This window comes from Sinocyclocheilus grahami, unplaced genomic scaffold (assembly GCF_001515645.1).
Source record: "Sinocyclocheilus grahami isolate Dianchi unplaced genomic scaffold, SAMN03320097.WGS_v1.1 scaffold244.1, whole genome shotgun sequence".
Taxonomy (NCBI): Eukaryota; Metazoa; Chordata; class Actinopteri; order Cypriniformes; family Cyprinidae; genus Sinocyclocheilus; species Sinocyclocheilus grahami.
The window spans coordinates 360470-381137 of record NW_015505423.1 but is presented as its reverse complement, the minus strand read 5'-3'; the positions used below and the strand labels follow the sequence as shown (position 1 = coordinate 381137).

Sequence of the window (20668 nt, the reverse complement as noted above, 5' to 3'; positions counted from 1 at the left end):
TTCCCCCAGTGAGCCTTCTTGCACAGTTGCTGTGCAAGGTCAGGGAGGACGAGGAGCAGGTTCTGTTGGTGGCACCTTATTGGCCTACCCGGACCTGGTTCCCAATTCAGTTAGACCGGCACCCTCTCAAGTTCAGGGGCGTCCACTTTACTTCAGTGAAAGCAGCAGATGCCCCTGTCTTACGTGCAGAGATCGCAGTCCTACTGGCGAAGGACGCGATAGAGCCGGTTCCTCCGGCCGATATGAGGTCGGGGTTTTACAGCCCTTACATCATTGTACCCAAGAAAGGCGGTGGGTTGAGACCTATCTTGGATCTGCGCGCCTTGAACCGGGCCCTTCACAGGCTCCCGTTCAAGATGCTCTTGTTCATCCTGAGTCTCGTCGAGTCACAACTGATATTCATGAGTCTCGTCAGGTCACAACTGATATTCATGAGTCTCGTCAGGTCACAACTGATATTCATGAGTCTCGTCAGGTCACAGTTGATCTTCCTCAGTCAGGTCAAGTCACAACTGATATTCATGAGTCTCGTCAAGTCACAGCTGTTCTTCCTGAGTCAAGTCACAGCTGTTCTTCCTGAGTCAAGTCACAGCTGATCTTCCTGAGTCCAGTCACAGCTGATCTGCCAGAGCCTCATTATGTCTCAGCTGATCTGCCAGAGCCTCGTCACGCCTCAGTTGTTCATCCAGAATCTCGTTGCATCACAGCTGATCATCCAGAGTCATGTCACGTCCTGTCTGTCACACCCAGATTCTCAAGGTCAGCCTTTCGGTATCCCAGTCTGGTAGCCAGTGTGAGGAATACCCCGCTGGTGTCTGCACGCACCGCTGGTATCCCCAAACCCACTCACTCTCACTCATCTATTCATGAACTAATTCCCCTGTCTGCAGCACTTCCCATATGGGGGGTTGCTTTATGGTGTATCTGGGCCACGTACTCCACCACTGATTTGCTTCATGAGTCCAGTCAAGTCACAGCTGATCTTCATGAGTCCAGTCAAGTCACAGCTGATCTTCATGAGTCCAGTCAAGTCACAGCTGATCTTCATGAGTCCAGTCAAGTCACAGCTGATCTTCATGAGTCCAGTCAAGTCACAGCTGATCTTCATGAGTCCAGTCAAGTCACAGCTGATCTTCATGAGTCCAGTCAAGTCACAGCTGATCTTCATGAGTCCAGTCAAGTCACAGCTGATCTTCATGAGTCCAGTCAAGTCACAGCTGATCTTCATGAGTCCAGTCAAGTCACAGCTGATCTTCATGAGTCCAGTCAAGTCACAGCTGATCTTCATGAGTCCAGTCAAGTCACAGCTGATCTTCATGAGTCCAGTCAAGTCACAGCTGATCTTCATGAGTCCAGTCAAGTCACAGCTGATCTTCATGAGTCCAGTCAAGTCACAGCTGATCTTCATGAGTCCAGTCAAGTCACAGCTGATCTTCATGAGTCCAGTCAAGTCACAGCTGATCTTCATGAGTCCAGTCAAGTCACAGCTGATCTTCATGAGTCCAGTCAAGTCACAGCTGATCTTCATGAGTCCAGTCAAGTCACAGCTGATCTTCATGAGTCCAGTCAAGTCACAGCTGATCTTCATGAGTCCAGTCAAGTCACAGCTGATCTTCATGAGTCCAGTCAAGTCACAGCTGATCTTCATGAGTCCAGTCAAGTCACAGCTGATCTTCATGAGTCCAGTCAAGTCACAGCTGATCTTCATGAGTCCAGTCAAGTCACAGCTGATCTTCATGAGTCCAGTCAAGTCACAGCTGATCTTCATGAGTCCAGTCAAGTCACAGCTGATCTTCATGAGTCCAGTCAAGTCACAGCTGATCTTCATGAGTCCAGTCAAGTCACAGCTGATCTTCATGAGTCCAGTCAAGTCACAGCTGATCTTCATGAGTCCAGTCAAGTCACAGCTGATCTTCATGAGTCCAGTCAAGTCACAGCTGATCTTCATGAGTCCAGTCAAGTCACAGCTGATCTTCATGAGTCCAGTCAAGTCACAGCTGATCTTCATGAGTCCAGTCAAGTCACAGCTGATCTTCATGAGTCCAGTCAAGTCACAGCTGATCTTCATGAGTCCAGTCAAGTCACAGCTGATCTTCATGAGTCCAGTCAAGTCACAGCTGATCTTCATGAGTCCAGTCAAGTCACAGCTGATCTTCATGAGTCCAGTCAAGTCACAGCTGATCTTCATGAGTCCAGTCAAGTCACAGCTGATCTTCATGAGTCCAGTCAAGTCACAGCTGATCTTCATGAGTCCAGTCAAGTCACAGCTGATCTTCATGAGTCCAGTCAAGTCACAGCTGATCTTCATGAGTCCAGTCAAGTCACAGCTGATCTTCATGAGTCCAGTCAAGTCACAGCTGATCTTCATGAGTCCAGTCAAGTCACAGCTGATCTTCATGAGTCCAGTCAAGTCACAGCTGATCTTCATGAGTCCAGTCAAGTCACAGCTGATCTTCATGAGTCCAGTCAAGTCACAGCTGATCTTCATGAGTCCAGTCAAGTCACAGCTGATCTTCATGAGTCCAGTCAAGTCACAGCTGATCTTCATGAGTCCAGTCAAGTCACAGCTGATCTTCATGAGTCCAGTCAAGTCACAGCTGATCTTCATGAGTCCAGTCAAGTCACAGCTGATCTTCATGAGTCCAGTCAAGTCACAGCTGATCTTCATGAGTCCAGTCAAGTCACAGCTGATCTTCATGAGTCCAGTCAAGTCACAGCTGATCTTCATGAGTCCAGTCAAGTCACAGCTGATCTTCATGAGTCCAGTCAAGTCACAGCTGATCTTCATGAGTCCAGTCAAGTCACAGCTGATCTTCATGAGTCCAGTCAAGTCACAGCTGATCTTCATGAGTCCAGTCAAGTCACAGCTGATCTTCATGAGTCCAGTCAAGTCACAGCTGATCTTCATGAGTCCAGTCAAGTCACAGCTGATCTTCATGAGTCCAGTCAAGTCACAGCTGATCTTCATGAGTCCAGTCAAGTCACAGCTGATCTTCATGAGTCCAGTCAAGTCACAGCTGATCTTCATGAGTCCAGTCAAGTCACAGCTGATCTTCATGAGTCCAGTCAAGTCACAGCTGATCTTCATGAGTCCAGTCAAGTCACAGCTGATCTTCATGAGTCCAGTCAAGTCACAGCTGATCTTCATGAGTCCAGTCAAGTCACAGCTGATCTTCATGAGTCCAGTCAAGTCACAGCTGATCTTCATGAGTCCAGTCAAGTCACAGCTGATCTTCATGAGTCCAGTCAAGTCACAGCTGATCTTCATGAGTCCAGTCAAGTCACAGCTGATCTTCATGAGTCCAGTCAAGTCACAGCTGATCTTCATGAGTCCAGTCAAGTCACAGCTGATCTTCATGAGTCCAGTCAAGTCACAGCTGATCTTCATGAGTCCAGTCAAGTCACAGCTGATCTTCATGAGTCCAGTCAAGTCACAGCTGATCTTCATGAGTCCAGTCAAGTCACAGCTGATCTTCATGAGTCCAGTCAAGTCACAGCTGATCTTCATGAGTCCAGTCAAGTCACAGCTGATCTTCATGAGTCCAGTCAAGTCACAGCTGATCTTCATGAGTCCAGTCAAGTCACAGCTGATCTGCCAGAGCCTCGTCACACCTCAGTTGTTCATCCAGAATCTCGTTGCATCACAGCTGATCATCCAGAGTCATGTCACGTCCTGTCTGTCACACCCAGATTCTCAAGGTCAGCCTTTCGGTATCCCAGTCTGGTAGCCAGTGTGAGGAATACCCCGCTGGTGTCTGCACGCACCGCTGGTATCCCAAAACCCACTCACTCTCACTCATCTATTCATGAACTAATTCCCCTGTCTGCAGCACTTCCCATATGGGGGGTTCCTTTATGGTGTATCTGGGCCGCGTACTCCACCACTGATTTGCTAGAAGCTGGTGGTCTACTGTCTGGCTCTGGGGGTCCTCTGCTCCGCCGTGGTGGTCTTCTGCGCCGCCGTGGTGGTCTTCAGTCCTGTTCTGGTGGTCTTCTGCTCCACCAGGGGGATCTTCGGTCCTGTCTGTTTTGCTGTGGTGGTCTTCCACTCCACCTGAGCAGCCGGTTCCGCCCTGGTTCTCTGCTCCGCCAGTCCTGCCTCACCTTTTCTTGTAATAACGGCATGTTTTCTCATTAAAACAACATATTTTCTCGGTAAAATGACATATTTTCATTCATATTTTCATTCATTTCAAAATTGCGACAAGATGTCATACTTAATCAAATAGACTGTAGTTCCTAAGTGTCACGAATCCGGTCCATGAACTTCCAATTTCATTGACTCTCGCACTACACACTGTTGCACATCACCCCGGACTACATTTCCCATCATGCATTGCACTGATTGCACTCAGCACGGATTGCACACAGCTGTTCACACTGATTGCACCCAGCTGTTTCATATCACTCCCTCACTATTTAACTCTCACTCTGATCCCTTCCCTCTGCCGAGTATTGTTCAACGATTATCACTCCCCTAGCGATAGCGACACTACAGAGCCCTCGTTTGTTTCCCTGCCTTAGCCTTGTCTGTTTTCTCCGGTTTTGCATCTTCGCCTGTTTTCCTGGATTCCTCCCTTTAGCCTTGCCCCTGTGACTCTGTCTGCAGTTCATCGACCCACGCTAGCCCTAGGATTATTCTTGTGTTTTGCCCACCATATTCCTGTCTGCCTCTGTTTGACCCTGCCTGCCTTATGACCACGTCTGTATCTTTTCCAATTAAAGCTTTGCATTTGGATCCGAACGTCTCACGTCTCATCAGCCCCGTTACAGTTATAGATCTTTTTAAGAATAATTCATCCGTGCATATCTTTCATTTACTACTTTTTAACCTCATAATGTTTAATCAAAATGTCATAACTCAATCTTCCGGTAAAACAGACTTTTTTTTTTTTTTTGATATGCCATAATTTTTGATTGCAACACATCTCAAAATTCAATCAACAACCAACATAAACCACCCCCAAAAAAACTACAGTTATTTCTAATAGAGTTAGAGGTATACTTCATAGCTCTGTAATTTTGCAAGGAAATTTGTCTTGGATTTTAAAGCCACAGTGATACATAACATCATTAAAAAAATTACAGGAAAAACTTTAAAAGAGAGCCAATCTGAATAAATTAATCCAACAACTACATCTGTTTAAAATAGTAATAGATAATAATAAAATAGTTTTTTTGTAACGGCTTTCACATAGTGTGGAACCCTATAACGCCTCCCTGAAGTTAGTAATTGATACGCTGTGGATAAAACATGGCTTAATACAGTCACAATTCTTTGTGCATTCTTAAAAACCAGCTTATTAAATGGTTCTAATCTGCTACACTCAGATGTACATCTAATCTGCATAATGTGTTCCAAAGAAGAAAGAAACATATGGGTTTGTAATATAGGCACGTGACAGCCAGAATAATAAAAAAAAAATACTATTTTAAAACACCGAGAGAGGGTGAGAGCAAGGAGAATGGAGAGAGAGAGAGAGAGAGATCAGCATTGGATCAAAAGTAATTATTCACAACAGGAGGTTGCAGAGTTAATTCGACCAATCAGAAGGAGGGTGGGGGAGGGCTAGAGAGAACGAGAACAACAGCGATTATTGAGAATGGAAGAGGCAAAATCAGAAAGAGATACAAATACAAAGCTATATTTACATGGATAATGTGTTCCTCACTTCATGTTCAGCTGTGGAATGAAAGTGTTCAGTTCATTCCAGTTCATTTGATATCGTCACCATTGGCAACAGCATGTAGTCAACCACAAACACAAGGACTGCCAAGAGACTATCGTTTTGTAAAATGCCCAACACTTAATCACTTCCTTTGTCACGGTGATTAAATAAAGCTGTTCGGAATAGAATACTAGTGTACTGCTTGCGGCATGCTGCATGCTGCAGAGTATGTAGTGTATACCGCCCACTATTTTGTAAAAATTAATGTTAAACAGTATAGTATAGCATGACAAACACTGCAAATAGTCTCATCATCATCTCATTAACAATAATTAATACTGCAATGCATATTGCACATTGTACCTACTTCTAAATGCCGTAAAAATAGTGTTAGTAGTGTAATATTATGCAATTGTGAACACATTCGGAGCTTTATGAATCAACTCAATAATGTGTGCCGATTGAAATTGAATCTTTAAAACTTTATGCCATTTTTATGGATCTCATCAACACTAATTAATGGTGCATACTGCATGCAGTGTACATACATTCACATACTGCAAAAAAGAAAGTATTGGTAATGTAGTACTATGCAATTCTGAACGCATCCAGAGCCTTATGAATCAGCTTATTACTGTGTGTCAATTCATATTAAATCTTCAAGACACTGTCTTTTTTACGCATCTCATCAACAATAATAAATGGTGCATACTGTGCGCAGTGTACATACCTTTGCATACTGCAAACACATCCAGAAACCCATTATCAATCAGCTGCAATATGAGTCTTTAATCCTTTATGCCATGTTACATATCTCAACAACACAAATTAATGTTGCATACTGTGCACAGTGCACAATGTTTTACATACTAAAAAAAAAGTATTAGTAGTATAGTACTATGTAATTTAAAACACATCCAGAGCCTATTCAATTTCAATATTCAAGTCTTTATGCTATTTTTATACATCTCATCAACACTAGTTAAGGAAAAAGCACTTAAATCATGGTGGGTCAGTATGTTTCTGACATTATTACCCGATTTGCTTCAACTACAGAACATTTCATACTGGAAGTCCTCCTAAAATAGCAGCCTAGATGCTACTGTGATCAATGGAACTGACGACTCTCGTACTGCAACATAGGGCATGTGCGACAGACAGGGTTTTACCCTTCTGCTCACTAATGAGCTGGTAACGGGTAGACGTGTGGCCACAGAGGTGAAGGAGTGAGAGAGATCTCTTTGTGAGTGAAAAGGTTTCCTTCTCCCTTCATCTTGCGATTATGTGTCAACATCAAACATGGCGACTAGCGCTCCACACCTGCCTGTCAGTGAAGTCCTTTGGAGCTAAGATTAAAGGGGGTTTTGCTCACCAGAGGTAAAAACAGTGAAATGAAACGCATTGTAGGACCCAGAACACATCATATCTTTAATTCCTTCAGTTCTTTGTTCAGACAAACAGGTGGACTGTTGCGTCCTCAAAGCAAAGCGTGCAAGTCTTTTTACAACCTGCATTAGGAATCCAAACACATTTTCTTTTCTTTTATCTTTCTTTCTTTTATTTTGATCTCTTGAAACAACCCTTCAAGCTGTGAGATTTGGAATTTATCATACGCCCAGCCATGATGCCAAATCCACCAACTCAATGCGGTGATATTCATTTGCCGTCTTCTTGGACTCAACTGTTCTAAGCAATTCCAACTTCCACCATGTTGCACAAAGAGAGATAAATCACAGCTTTAACAATGAAGAAGATGTTATTCAGCCTAAAAAATACAAATACCAGTTTTGGAATAATCCCAATCAGTTTGCGAGACAGAAATTTCAAAGGCTATTATTAAATGCTCATCAGCACCACCAAAAGTCGGCATTTCAAATCTATGTTCTAAACGCATGTTATTGATCTTGAATTGAATAATTCATCCATGCTTATATTCATTTTTTAAATAATATTTTGCCTCCATCCAATCAACAACTGATGGATAAAACCAAGTCCTGCCCTACATTTTTTTTTTGATAAGCTGTTTCACTTGGATATATAAGCACATTACGAAAAGAAAAGATCTGTCGCTACTTCCATTACATCACAACTTTAATGAAAAACAAACTAAGCTTTGTCAAAGGATCTGTGACAGGCTGTCAATTACAGCAGACTCACAGACCATCTTACTGGACAATGCATTCTGGTGGTTTTAAAAGCAGAAATCTGAAAAAGCATTTACATTAATTATATAATAAAATTAGTATTATTTGAGTTGCGGGGTAGTCTAAATTACTTTTTTTAGCAGTACGACTACAGCAGATGAACTTGTATCTCAACGTAAATATTCTCTTTTTGGTGTCCTTGCATGTATATTATTGTTTGCTGAGGACAATAGCTAAAAATTTTGATTTGCAGATAATGTTAGGAATTTTTCATGTTAACAATGCTCTTAAAGAGATAGTTCACCCAAAAATAAAAGTTCTGACTGTCATAATTTACTCATGTTGTTCCAAATATGAATGAGTTTCTTCTTGAAGAACACTGAGAACTAAACAACATGGGAGATCACTGACTTCCATTATATGGACAAAAAACACTTATACATTCCTCAAAATATAGAATACAGAAAGTCATACAGATTTGTAACGACATGAAGGCGAGTCAATGATGACTGAATTTTCATTTTTGGGTGGACTATCTCCTGACGACTTGCCTCCTAGACGTCCATTGTAAATGCAAATCTGTATGCACAATTTTTACAAGCTGATGGAAAAGTCAACATAATTTTCTACTAATAGAGCTTAGCTTCTGAACCCAGAATGTTCCTTTAATGCTTTCTCACGCTGATGAAGTGTGAGCCAATTCAAGACCTTGGAATGATTCATATTCCTTATTTAAGTCCATATCTGTCATAAAATATTACACAATCATTAAGCCAGTACATAAACCAACCACTATCTTTTGTAAATCTGTGACAAGACAGACAGGTCAGATGACTGCTGAAAGCAATACAAGTACTGTGTGTTGACAGAGGTGTTCTTGAGCAGGGTGAAGAGCACTGTGGGAGACAGGAGTGTGTAACAGGCTTTTTAAATGATCTACTTAATCACATCACACTTCAAGGTCTTCCTTTTCTGTACACATTAGGGTTCAAAGGTCAGATTACATTTACGTTCATGCATTTAGCAGACACTTTATCCAAAGTGACTTACAAGGTGTACATTTATCAATATGTATATTCGCTGGAAGTCAAAACCATGATCTTGGCCTTGATTTAAACTAAAGAACATCACATTCGTTACAGTAGATCAACAAAGAGAAAGACAATTCTAAAATAATGCTTTCAGAAATATAAAAGAGGCTAGATTCTCAAGCTATTAACTGAGTTAAAGTGGGTCAACGTGCACAACGATTCACCAAAAACTCCACACTGCTTCTCTGCAAATATTAAAAGGTTTCAAAACTGTATTGCTGAGAAAAGCCATGCAAACATATCAGGTTTTCTATTATCTGCAAAGGACATGCATGGTTGGACTGTTCTACTAGTTCACTTAGCCAAGAAAAAAGCTCAAGAGCTAAAAAATAATAAAACACACCTCAAGGACCTTAGTTCTACCTACTGATAAAATGCTGATGTTAAAAAAAAAGTATGCAAGTTTGAATACTGAATACATACTGTACACCACTTTTCAAAAGTTTGGATAAGCATCGGTAAGATTTCTAAAATGTTTTTTAAAGAGGTTTCTTATGCTTACCGAGGCTGCATTTATTTGATTAAAATACAGTAAAAACAGTAATATTGTGAAATATTATTATTACAACTGTTTTCTATTTTAACATGTTATAAATGTAGCTTATTTCTGTTGTGGCAAAGGTGAATTTTCAGTAGTCATTACTACTAGTCTTCAGAAATCATTCTAATATGCTGATTTAGTGCTCAAAATATAAAATCTTATTGCCCCCAAACATATGAACGGTAGTAAAAGAATTTAAAAGAATTTAAGGTTCTTTGGTTTAATCAATGTTGTGTGCTGTAAATAAACAGCTATGTGTTGTGTAGAGCAGTTTGTGAATTTTGTACTTTTGTACTTTAATTGGTTTACCTGAGGTATTTTGTGCTTTGCAGTAGTGGTAGTATTTCACTCTAAAAAAAAAAAAAGAAGCCTAATCTACTCTACAGATAAGCTTTAAATGAACATATTCCAAAGCTAGACAATTAAGGTTGTTAATTTAGATCTATCCAGGTGGTATATGAATAATCTTGTTGATAATTAATAATTATTTTTTAGCGAACGGAAAGCAATGGAGAGTTTCCAACTGGCATTTTACAGTTGCCCAAGCAGCTGTTCTGAGATGCTGGTAGCAAAAAGGAAAAAAAAAAAATTCTGCTTCATGAAACAAATCAGAAATGGCACACAGAACAGCGAAGAGATATTCAATTTGGATCCATCTTCAAAGGTCAGAAAACTGGTGATTAAAAATTCAATGTCTCCATGTTTGAAATTCCACCAAAGAGAGTTTAGGCCTTTGCATGTTTTGAATATTGATAAACCAAAAGGCCTTTTCAGAAACCATATCAAACTATAACACCAAACATCATAATGCACCTGCTCTATCAGCCATGGACACCTTTCTTGTGATGAAACACATTTGTTAAATTCATCCTGGCACAGAATCAACAAAAATCTCTCTCCGACTCTTCTCTGTTCTTGCCCTTTTCACAGTTATTAACTGGAAGCCTGCCGATGTAGCCCGAATCCTCCAATAGCAATAAGCAAGGCCAATGTGTGGATGTGTGAGACAAAAAAACAGTATATTAGTATAAAAGTTGGTGAGAGGAACCTATAAAGTCAGTATAGAAGAATGGGCTGGTATGTACCACACAAGGTTGTATGAAAAAAAGCAGATGAAGAATCAGAGGAAATCATACTCACTTCAAGTACATCACGTCCTGAAAATATAATAAACCAATAATAACAACTCACCGGTCTAACAGTGTCTCATCAGCATCAAGGAAGCCAACTGAGAAAAAAAAACTCTAACCTTAATGACTATCATGTAGGGCTGTGCAATTAATCGCATGTGATTGCCATGCACATCCCGTCAGTAAAGCCGGTTCCGTGATTAGTAGTAAATCTCCATCACCTGCTTTCAGATGGAGCGGCATTTAATACACAGAGCCGTAGTTCACTGACAATTAGGCAATATCGCATCCATAATCGCAGATGAATCGCATTCAATTATGAACGCGATATTGCCTAGCTTGTCAGTGAATTACGGCTCTGTGTATTAAATGCCGCTCCATCTGAAAGCAGGTGATGGATATTTACTACCAATCACAGAACCGGCTTTACTGACGAGATGCGCTTGACAATAGCATGCGATTAATTGCACAGCCCTACTATCATGTGATCTTTATTAATATGAGATAATACTGCATTATTTGGCTTGAAAGAGACGCCACTTACAGATGTTAGGAAATCAACATCCAGGCCTTCTTTGTACTCCAGACATTTGTTGACCGCAAGCTTTTGAGCACCAACAGTTCATCTCCTTCTTGTACAGCATCAAACTCCCTAATAGTTAGAAGACTGGAATATCACCTCAAAACCAAACAGTCTCTTCATGCCTTCATTGACCTAAGCATGTTTAAATGCAAACAGCCTTGGGATATGGTCTTGGTTTTCTGGACACCTCAAAGAAAGAAGACTGTTGATGAGGACACTTGGAAAGTCACCTAACTTCTTCCAAAACAAAAACATCCATTTCCCACTTAGGAATGCAGCGTCTTGGCTCTGGCCCCTAGTTTTAGAAGTTATGAAAGTAAAAACAAAACTTTGTAGTCCAGTCATAGAGGCGCAAACTTTTCGTTGGCACTTGCCGTTTGTAGTTCCAGACATAGTAAAGCCATTAGTGATAACATAAACAAGTCAGATGCATCTTCATTTGCGGTTAAGATAACAAAAACCCCTGAAAACGCATGGTCATCTCTTGCCGCAAACAACTTCAAAAATCCAGTCCAAAAAAACGGGAATTGTCCAGAATTGTCAAAAAATGGCTAATTGATTACAACGTGCATCTCCTTTTTTCACCTAGCTTCCTGCGAAATATAATGCAGTTTTCTTTTTAGATTTAGTTTTTTAGCACTGAAGCTGAGCTCCTGCACTCAGGGTATTTTTGATTTCCTTTGCGCAAAAGCTGAGCAAACAGACAAAGGGAGCTGCGATAGAACCCTGCCAAGTCTCGCCTGGGTTTTTTCTCTTCCATTCCTCTCCCTCTCCGTGCTCCCGCACTCCCGGCATGGCAACTTTCCCGAGAAACCCTGGCGGAGCTCCAGCCTGTGTCTGCTTGTCTGGGCCCCCCTCCTCCCCCTGAAAAAGCGCCAATTTAGGCAAATTGATCAAAACGAATCTCAAATTAATTTCTCTTTTCTGCCATTCCCTGCCACCTTCATCCAGATTCGGTCCCCCCTCCTCCCTCGCCAGATGCACAGACGTGAGGACATTGGAATGTCTGTCATCCCAATCTCCCCGGCGTCCCCGCACCTCCAGCATCCCTCCTTCAACCGCCCATCCGCTCTATGCGTTGTTAGCCACTGGCACTCGAGAGTTGCTCTGTGTTTCACCTACTCACTTTCAAATCTGTCTTAGCAGGGGAAAATCCTGCTGCTGTTCTTCTTTTCAGTGCCGCGATCATTCTCTGTGTGCCAAAACAGCACCTCCTGTGCTACTACTGCCATTTTTGGGGACATGGCAGGGATCCTCTGCCAAAGCGGGACAGCCCCAAGGACGCCCTCCCTAAACAAACTTCCTAACTTATATAGAAACCAAACTATGCACTGCCACAAACTTTTTGTAATATTTAGTATGGCAAATGAACAACTAGTGTTAAGAATATGAAAGTGGTTGGTCTATATTACACTGACAAACTATATTTTGACCACATGCTTCAATACAACAACACCGTTATTAGACGTGCATGCGCAATCAACTAGTCAAGTGAAGTATTTATTCTGTACTACCTAATCGACTAGTCAAACTACTATTTGAATTTCACAAATCAATTTTATTTGTATTTTTGCCTGGTAATAGTGAAATATACCTTTTTACACTGAATCAAAACATTTAGTTCTTGTTAAGGTCAAGCATGCCACCAGATGAAAACCACATTTTTACCACATTTGCTTTTTTTTGTATTAAAATGTCTAATTTAAAAATATAATGTCTATTGTCTATATGTAGAAAGCACTTAAAAGGTTTTTTGCTTGAGCACCTGCCCCTTTTCCCCTTGATGCCCAAAATGCCCTTTTATCTAGGCAAATTTTTTTTTTTTTATTAAGCACCCTTTTGTGAACGCCTGACCAATCTAACTATTAGTAAAATTAATGAATAATAATTTAGCCATAAATAAAATGATCTACATGATGACCTTTCACCTGACGATCCCTCAATAACTTTCGCGGCTGCCGGTAAGTGGAGCTCTCGGCGGAGAGATGTGCTTGTATAATTTTATTGTTAAATTATTATTATTTTACAAGAACAACGTGGAGACAGCATGCACAGATATTGTTTATATTGCTGTGTGTAGCCTGTGGAAGTAATGTTAGCTGCAGCAAGGGGTGTAGCCATCATTTCAGATTTTTTTTTATTAATTAATTAGTTAATTAAGTTATTTATTTATTTATTTTTCCAGATTCTGGAAGAATTTACAAGTTTTATTTGTTTTTTTTATATCTTATTTTTAATTGGCTAAGAATTCAAATGCACTGCTGGACAATAACCAATCATTTGTATTCTATAATATTTTTTTCCTATATTTTCCCAATGACAATTTTCTGATTGATTTATATAGGCTACTGCGAACACTTTTTCCCCACTTTTATCACAGAATAAGGCAGGAAATATATTTTATAGTTTCTATACTAAATTATATGTCAATTAGCACTGCATTATTCATAGATTTTATTTATTTATTACCTAGAGATGACTTGAAAAACACACATAAACCATATATTTTCGCAATCGTGTGTTTGTCTTCACGTTTCATCAGTCAAAACGTTTCTGGTTTTTGTTCTGCTCAGCTACAGCAGATATTGGTTTGCCTACAGTGATAGCTGGATGCTTTTGTCCATATTAGGGATTTCCTGCACGTCATAAGTTATTACTTCTTTGAGTCCGTTTTGGACTTTCTTTCCGGCTTCGAGTTTCCGAGAGTGTTCAGCCATCCATGATGTTCACATCGCCTCATTTGGGATACGAATAAAACATCAGGTCATGCATAGACTATCCTGTCTCTTTGAATTATTAATCTAGATTTATTTACACTGGCCCGTGAAAACCTCTATGTGAACACACCTGCCCGAATAAAGTGCGGGGGACGAATTTACATCTTATTAAAATTTAATATTTATTCAATATTAAAAATGCAGCTTACGTAGTTCTACACACAACATCAATATTAACAAAGGTGCCTGTTCTCCTTCGTTCTTGCTGATTGATTGAGAAAAGTTTAACGGGCATCGAGGGGTCTTGTCTTTTTTATGTTATCTGACTAAAAATTACTCATACTTTGAACTAGTGCTGGGCGGTATACCGGTTCATACCGATTACCGGTGTTTATTTTTGTTATGATATGAATTTTTAAAATACCGCAATACCGGCGTATGTCGCTTAAACAACGTTCGGAACGTGACACTGTTTGAAAGGGGTCCCTTTTCACTGGTGCACTGTGGTGAGGGAACAGCTGTATGTGTTACTAAGCATGAAAGTTCAGAAACTGAAGCTGTAGAACTAATAGAACATGATGACATAGAAGAACTCATCCACATTAACCGCCACAAATATCCACCGCCCCCTACCATCAGCATAGGCTTAGATCTCTGCCACAATTCTGTGTGTGAAAGATAATATTTTGAGTGCACAAAAATGCATTTTGCACGCGCACGATCTGAGTTTTGTGGAGAAAATGTTTGTTTCGCAAAGAAAAAAGTATTTTGAGCACACGAAAATCTATTTTGCATTTAAAATAAGTTTTTGGATGCGTGCAGACGTTTGGATGTGTGCAACGTTTCACTAGCTTGCTCACCTGATGCCCGCCCTCAGTGCTCTCTAAATACCAACGGCTGCTTGCTCAACACAACCCAGCGTTACAATATGCCATAATTCCAGCCAATCAGAGAGGAGGCTGCTAAATTCTGATTGGCTGCCTTGACAACCAATCACAACATTCCTTGCATTACCTCGACAGCAGAAGAGGAAAAAATACAGTGCATGCATAATTATTAAAGTTGATATTCTGATCATATTTTTTTCCAAGCCCATTTTACCAATTCCAAACAACATCAATCTTAATAACTACTATTATTCTTGTATTTAATCACTTATCTATATATTATTGTTCATGAAGGCTGGAAGTGAAAAACGCCTTATATTCAGGTGTGCAGGTTATCGTCTACAGATAAAATCTCGAGATGGACTAAAAACTCCCAAAACTTACTGCCAGATTCTGGAAGATAAATTCTTCAAACAGTGATACAAGAGGATGTGGTGCTGGTCCTTCAAGAGTCACTCTCAACGTATCTGTCTATAAAGCCTATATATTTTTAAAAATCAGTCTTCAGGTATTTTACTACTCTTCAGTATGTGATTCTTATTAAGTATGGGTAATTTTTTTAGGATTCTATACTTAACCTAAGTCTCTGAGAACCTGACACCTTGTACTTCTGGAGACTCTAGTTAGGTTGCAGTTCTGGAAAATGGTGGCGCTGGAGACTAAATTGTTCCTGGTGATTTCACACCTAATTATTCACCCTAATTCCTAATTCTTTTGCCGTTAACATGCATCTTTTCTTCTCCACATGTTTTTGACTGACCCTGCTGACCCACTGAGCATTTTGCATGGTTATGCATTAACTTTGTAATTTCTATATTGTATTAGTTTTGAATATTTCTCATGGCATTTGACACTTCCAGCCTTCATGAATAATTATATATCAATTATAAATGATTAAATACAAGATTAATAGTAGTTATTAAGATTGATGTCATTTGGAACTGTAAAATGTGCTTGGAAAAAAATATGATCAGAATATCAACTTGCATAATAATTATGCATGCACTGTATTTTTCCTCTTCTGCTGTCGAGGTAATGCAAGGAATGTTGTGATTGGTTGTCAAGGCAGCCAATCAGAATTTAGCAGCCTCCTCTCTGATTGGCTGGAATTATGGCATATTGTAACGCTGGGTTGTGTTGAGCAAGCAGCCGTTGGTATTTAGAGAGCACTGAGGGCGGGCATCAGGTGAGCAAGCTAGTGAAACGTTGCACACATCCAAACGTCTGCACGCATCCAAAAACTTATTTTAAATGCAAAATTGATTTCCTTGCGTTCGAAATAGACAAACATTTTCTCCACAAAACTCAGTCCGCGCGCGTGCAAAACGCACTTTTGCGCGTTCAAAATATGATCTTTCGCGCGCAGAATTGTGGCAGAGATGTAATTCCATACCCTTCCGTTAACAAAACTAAACATGCTTAAATTAAAATGACTAAAGCTAAACCTCCCTTGTATTCACATTTCTAAACCTGTTGTCCAACAAAAGAGAACATTATAACCTTTTTACTCCACAACACCAGTCAAATGCTTTCTTTTGTGATCTGATGAGGCTTCTTGTCACAGAATGAGGCAGAAAATATGTTCCATATGCTACTTTAAAAAGAATACATCTGTTCTGTGCAGTGAGCGGCAGAGAAGCTGCGCATTCAGTTGGCCGCACCGCAGCTGACTCGTCAATAAATGAGTACAAAACAGTGTTTCCTAGCACCTGTCGCTTACTGATTGTTTGGAATTATAAATATGAGCGTAGTTCGTCTGTTAATATTACGTGCACTTTTTTGTTTGTTGTCTTTTTTTGTTTGTTACTCAGACGCAGGCAGTGTGCTGCATGAGACAAAAAGTAATATAGCCAAAACAAACTGCATAGCTGCTCTTTAGTGTAGATGCATGTTGATTTTATCAAACGATGCTGCAATTATAAATGAGAGTGACTCCTGGTTAACAGGTTGTGTTTAGTCACTATTTCGTGTGGTATTTTTTGACAATATTCACTCATCATGACAGTAAAATAGGGCATTCTAAGTCAGTATACTGCAATATTTCCTCTCTCAATCAGTAGAAAATATGGTTAACACCCGGTCATGCATGAAAAAAAATACCGTCATGTACCGTGAAACCGGTATCATTTAGAAAAATACCGTGATATAACTTTTTGGTCATACCGCCCAGCACTACTTTGAACTATTATTATTACTACAGTATTTATTTAAAAAACATAGAGGGCCTTAAAAATTATTGTCACAAAACTGGTAAAAAAAAAAAAAAAAAAGGCTTATACTGATTTTCTCAACCTCCGAATTATACTTATAAATCCTGTTTTTATTATCTTAATCATTCAAAAAATGAATAAATTCAGTAATCGTTCAAAGCAGCTATTAATCGTTCAAAGTCCACTTATGTTATTCTGCACGCTTAAGATATGTTTTTTTCTTTCTACATGTTATCTTAAAGGTTTTTCCATTGTTTTAGTTTTAGTATAACATTATAATACCGTTCATATTTTAACTTTTTTTATAATTTAAAGAAGAAACCAATCCGATGTATAGTTGACATTTGATGCTTAATACTATAGAAAAGCACTAAAGGTTTTTCAGTCAGAGTGTTTTCAGCTTGTTTATTTTCATATAAAAATACAGCATGCAGTTGCATCTAACAATGGTATAAACATCATTCAATGTAAATTGTGATAATCGTAATTAATAATCGCAATTACAATTTCAGGGAATAATCGACAATTATGATTTTGTCATAATCGTACAGCCCTACTTCACAGTATATTTCTGTATTGACATTTTGAGCACAGCCCTATTTAAAGCTTTGTTCCATATGCCCCTTTTATACTTTGAGCACCTGCCCCTCTAAAGGTCTCTGCACGTGATGGTGAAGCTTAATTTTCAGCATCATTACTCCAGTCTTCAGTATCACAAGATTCTTCGGAAATGAATCATAGTTAAAATGACTACTAAAAATTCAGCTTTGCCCTCACAGGAATAAATTACATTTTATAATGTATTCAAATAGAAAACAGTTCTTCTAAATTGTAATAATTTTTTACTTTTTTGTTGCCTTGGTGAGCATAAGAGACTTCTTTCAAAATACTGAAAAAAATTCTTAATTATTCAAGCAATTTCAACTAGTGGAGCATATTTTTTGCATATTAATAATAAAAAGAAGTACAATCCCACTCCAAAAGACCACACCAACTCCAGAACTTGAAAGAACTGAACCAGTTCCCTCAGCACGTGAGCTAAGCGCCCACAAAGTTTTTTGTAAGAGCTGCTCGTGTTCAAAGAGACATCGCACTGCCCTAAGCTCTGATCTCATTCTTCCATCTGTTCTGTGGTCCATAACCTTCAACCAGGTTCATTACATCTTCAAAGCAAGACACGCGTGTGTCAGTGTTGCAGAGTGTTACCTGGCAACCTTCCAGCTCCGTGGTGGAGTCCCGTTGCCAAGGGGAAGCCTTGAGAGGTGAGCGCTGATAAATCAGTTCACTGCAGTCTGAAGGTGTGGATCCCTGCATGGGCTCGCTTCATGCCATTGCACTGAACGCCAATGTGAGTGGCATGTCAAGCAGCCTGCGGATGCTCCTGAGAGCGAGGCGTTGCAAACACTTTATTTTTACACATATTAACTTCTAGACCGAGTTACAACAATATCCAATCCTCATAATCTAAAGTTTCCTTTACAACTTAAGTCCACAGCTGTTCATTGTAAAATGAATGCAAAGGCAATATCTCAAACACAAAGGGAAATGTCCACGCGGACCTGCTGCTGGGAGGATAGGACAAGGTATATGGCTATAGCTCAAGGCTGAAAAGGCAGAAAATTGCTAGTTCGACCTCCGAAAGAAGAATGCCTTTTGTTATCACTATTGTGCCCTTGAGCAAGACAAGTGGTTCTCTCTAAAAGGGATAGTTTCTCAAAAAATGAAAATTCTGTCATTATTATGCCTACACATATGCTGTTATTTTTCAGTGGAACATAAAAGGATAATTGTAAAGCAACGTACATGCTCCTTTCTTTCCATATGAAAAAGAAATAGCCCATGCATTACTCATGCAATTTCTTCAAGGAAAAAAAAATTATACATAGGGTTGGAACAAGATGAGAGTGTGAAAATAATGAAAAAAATAAATAAATACATTTTTGAATAAAATATTCTTTTAACTCCAGGACGACTGCCCCTGTTAAAATCGCACCCACTTTGGATAAAAGTGTCAATGGACAAAATGTTTTTACAAATTATTTTCTTTTAAATTCGCCCAAAAAATTACAATTCATATACTCATCATACTTTTTTCTATAATGTTAATTATGACATTAACATGTTTGGAATAACATGAGGTTGTAATAATTGGGGGGGGGTCTTGACATTTAAATGATGTCAAGCGGTGTGATTTAGGATTCATAGCAGGCCTCCTGTTCCCATCAGAGCTCTTCACCCTACTTGAAGCAGCATTTCCATTTTTATGTAAGAGCCTGAGTCAGCTGTTCTGTTCCACAGCAAGTGTGCCTTTTATTGCCCTTTACTACCCTGCACTCCTGCCTCTGAGGAGAAAGATATTGAATATTTAGTACCAAGACTGTTGGAGATATTACTCGGTTAAAAAAAAAGACTTACTTTGAAAACATTTTCTTTCACCTAAATGGTACTTTAAGGTGAAAAATGGATGAAAATGAAAAAGAGAACAGGGCTGAATAAGATGTAATGGTTCCACTATAAGGTGTCATACCAAAACATCTATGAGTTGATTATGGAGTAGACAAATACGAGTAAATAGCGTCTGCAAACATTTGCTATCTGAATGTCTATAATAAACAAAATGACGATTTGACCTTACTGTAGCACAGCGCATGCGCGTCCCACAGTTCCAGGAATAACAAAACAAAGCCCCCCGTTTCCTCGACCGCAGAAGACCCGTCATAGCTTTCTTTTGCACAAGTAAGCTTCGGTTGCAATTCCGTAACCTATAAGATTGTATCCATCTCATCGCGTCTTAAAACGTTAAGGCACTGCCTTATTTTGACAGCTGATTAGCACGTGAGCTGAGAAAGACAGATTCACAATGCCATACCTGACAATTTCATACTCTGCTCCCTTCCAGGTAGCGCTTCCCCCGAAGACGGCATTCGCATTTTGGAGGACATATCTCCCATTCTGTTTTGGACAAAATGACGCCAAACCAAACGCACGGAAGTCCGCGCGACCACCATGAGCACAAACACGCAGCACGCGATGCACTTGTGTAACGATTGCACAAGCGCATGCTCGTTACTTAACTGTTTGGTTATATATTGTATAGTTACCTTTAACCCTGTGCTCCGTAGTCATTACAGTGCAGTGTTGGAGGACATTTCTTCCTCAGTGATTCCAAAAAGTGTATAGGAGATTGGAATATATTCTTAATAAAAAGTGGTACGCTACTCATTTGTGTTGCCACTTTCATCGTTTTATTTATATTTTTGATGGCTGCGTGTTGTGACAATTATTTTGTAATACTAGTAGGCTCCTAATTTGAGTTTATATAATGCTATAGATTAAATTATGTCACCACAGGGCATGATAACTTCGCAATGCTCATGTTTATGTGCTTGTATCAGTAGTAGGTAAGTTTATGATTTTTAATTCGGTGTAACATTTTCTTCTAATTTTGCGCTTAGCTTAAATTTCTTGTCGGCGCATGTCCAGAATAGTAGGTGTATTAAATTAGTTTAGGAAAATTACCTCAATTCATAAATCCAATCACTTTACACTTTATGTGAATTTAGGATATGGATTGATAGAAAGGTGTTTAACTTTATAATAATAGCCTAAGAACTGTAGCCAAGCACATTCATACGAGTGTATAAGGGATATCTGCAATAAATAATAGACAGAAAGCAAACCATTTGAGTAGCCACT

At 39.5% G+C, this 20668-nt stretch overlaps 1 protein-coding gene across 1 annotated transcript in view; it reads right to left on the bottom strand.

Annotated features, from left to right (window-relative positions):
• The window catches only part of LOC107598064 (mitochondrial peptide methionine sulfoxide reductase-like), a 78934-nt gene extending 58751 nt beyond the window's left edge, over positions 1 to 20183 (bottom strand). Inside the window, exon 1 of the mRNA XM_016289311.1 lies at positions 19842 to 20183. Coding sequence (XP_016144797.1) covers positions 19842 to 19980 — 139 coding nt within the window. The 5' untranslated portion in view covers positions 19981 to 20183. The remainder of the gene's footprint in view (positions 1 to 19841) is intronic.
• Positions 20184 to 20668: the final 485 nt, after the last annotated feature.